The sequence below is a fragment of the Buceros rhinoceros genome, unplaced genomic scaffold, assembly GCF_000710305.1.
Source record: "Buceros rhinoceros silvestris isolate BGI_N320 unplaced genomic scaffold, ASM71030v1 scaffold12455, whole genome shotgun sequence".
NCBI classification, from domain to species: Eukaryota; Metazoa; Chordata; class Aves; order Bucerotiformes; family Bucerotidae; genus Buceros; species Buceros rhinoceros.
In genome coordinates this window covers 101,169-103,167 of record NW_010414630.1, presented here as the reverse complement: position 1 = coordinate 103,167, position 1,999 = coordinate 101,169, and the positions used below count along the sequence as shown (strand labels likewise).

The 1,999-nt window shown below is 46.3% G+C and overlaps 1 protein-coding gene across 1 annotated transcript in view; it reads left to right on the top strand.

Annotated features, from left to right (window-relative positions):
* Positions 1 to 1,999, top strand: part of LOC104494338 (acetyl-CoA carboxylase) — a gene marked incomplete at its 3' end in the record, with an annotated part of 117,946 nt that overhangs the window by 17,769 nt on the left and 98,178 nt on the right. The window contains exon 11 of the mRNA XM_010137154.1: positions 574 to 744. Within this exon, the coding sequence (XP_010135456.1) occupies positions 574 to 744 (171 nt within the window). The remainder of the gene's footprint in view (positions 1 to 573; positions 745 to 1,999) is intronic.

The following is a 1,999-nucleotide window of genomic DNA, read 5'->3' as shown; positions in this document are numbered from 1 at the left end:
ATCCCACAGCCTTCCTCCAATGGAGCCTTTTGGGACAACTTTACCCTGAATGCTTTGAAGGTTGCCTCTCCTCTTCTTTCCATTTTTTTTTTTTTTTTTTTTTTTTTGACATTGCCGAGAGTTTTGCACTGTTGAATCTTTTAAAGGATCAATATAGAGTTTTGTGTCTTAAACTGTGGGCAACCACTGGCATTTCCTAAACTGATGAGACCACCATGGGCTGACAAACAGCTGGAGAGCTCCTGTCAGAAATGTGTGTGCCCTGAAAATAGGTGGAAGAGTGTTTTAAATGTATATTGTCATATTAAAAGCAAGCTGCAGGAGTCGTATGAATTGTCTAATGCTGAGTCCTGTAAATATTTGCTTCAAACTCTGCCTTCTGTAAATTTTAAATGAAATAACCAACTCCTGTGCCACATGCTTTGCTTTGAACAGTGTTCAGGCCTGTTAGAAGCTTTTGGGTGTTCCAGAATGCCGGCAAAAGAAATCTGAAGTGGGCGGGGTTGGATGCAGAGGGCAAGATAACTGAGCCCGGGGCCTGGCAGTCAAACTCTCTTTTTTCCCGTACCCTAGTGTGCGGTGAAGCTTGCCAAAATGGTGGGATACGTGAGCGCGGGCACTGTGGAGTACCTGTACAGCCAGGATGGCAGCTTCTACTTTCTGGAGCTGAACCCGCGCCTGCAAGTGGAGCACCCCTGCACAGAGATGGTGGCTGATGTGAACCTGCCGGCAGCACAGCTCCAGGTGAGGCAGCACCAGGCCGGGTGCTCCCGAGGCTTTCAGAAGTCCTTAAGCTGTGGTGTGTTGAAGGGCTGAGCATGAAAAACCTGCTCTGCCGAAGCGCTAAAATAAGGGGGCGGACTCTTGTCTGAGTCACAGCCAGAGTTCTGTGTTAACAGCAGATCACATCCTGACATTACGCAGAGGACTACATCTTGGTACTGATACCAAGAGGAGAGAATATGAAGATAGTAATTGAGAGCTCTACTAAATCGGCCTACATCCTTGTGTGCAGATAGGGGATACATGACTCCTCCACATTTCCTCCCCATTTGGTACTTTCTCAGCTTGGGATTTATCTTCTGTGGCTGGAGCAGAGCTTCATTTGGTATTCCAAAGTATGTGTGCACCCCTTCTTTAATGACTGTTTCACTAAGTTAGAGCTGTGCCGTTTGGCTCTTTCTGATTTGGAAAGCAAAGAGGTTATTTTCTAGTTGTTTCTTCTGGTCTGCTCAGGCAGACCTTCAGTTAAGAGGAGTGTGAAGGGAAGCAATAGAAGAAGGAAACATAGAGGTAGGAAAACTTATTTATGGAAAGGTTGTATGTAAAAAAGCCTGTCTCAACAAGCTTTAGTCATGAATAGTTTAGCTTTAAGCTCTGAAATTATTTTGCCAAACGAGTTGGCTCTGAGGCTACCAGTGTGATCAGATGCTGCACCAGTTTTGAGTAGAGCATCGCCCACTCTGCCTCCAAGGACTGCAGCCTTTTCCCAGAATTTCTAATGACAAAAGGAGGGGATGTAGAACAGACAATTGCATTTTTCATGTTTCAACACGTTCAGCACAGAGTTCCCAAAATTCTTCATTTTGATGAGCTCTTCCTGACTTCCACCCAGTGCAAATGTTCCCACCTCTCTAAGCCCCTCATCCATCACAGCTGCCTCCTCCTCCTCCTGGCCAAGGTCCCTGCTCTTTAGCCTTTCTGCACAACAGGATTTGTGCCTAATAATTGGGTACTTGAATAGACGGGGCAAAGTGACCAGGAACTTGTCTTGGTTTACGGCTTTTTCAAGGGGAAGTCGTGATAGTGGGTGACAGTTACGGCTCACAGGAACAAATGGAGCTTTTGTTGTGCTCATCCCCAAAATAATGTGGGAATGCTTCACAGATCCCGTAGAAAACAGTCGTTGCTTATGCTGTGGTTCCTCTGTCCCGTGTGTATCCCCACTGAATTCCCGTCTGCTGAATGCTGTCTCCCTCTTCTCAGCCTCCACCTTTCC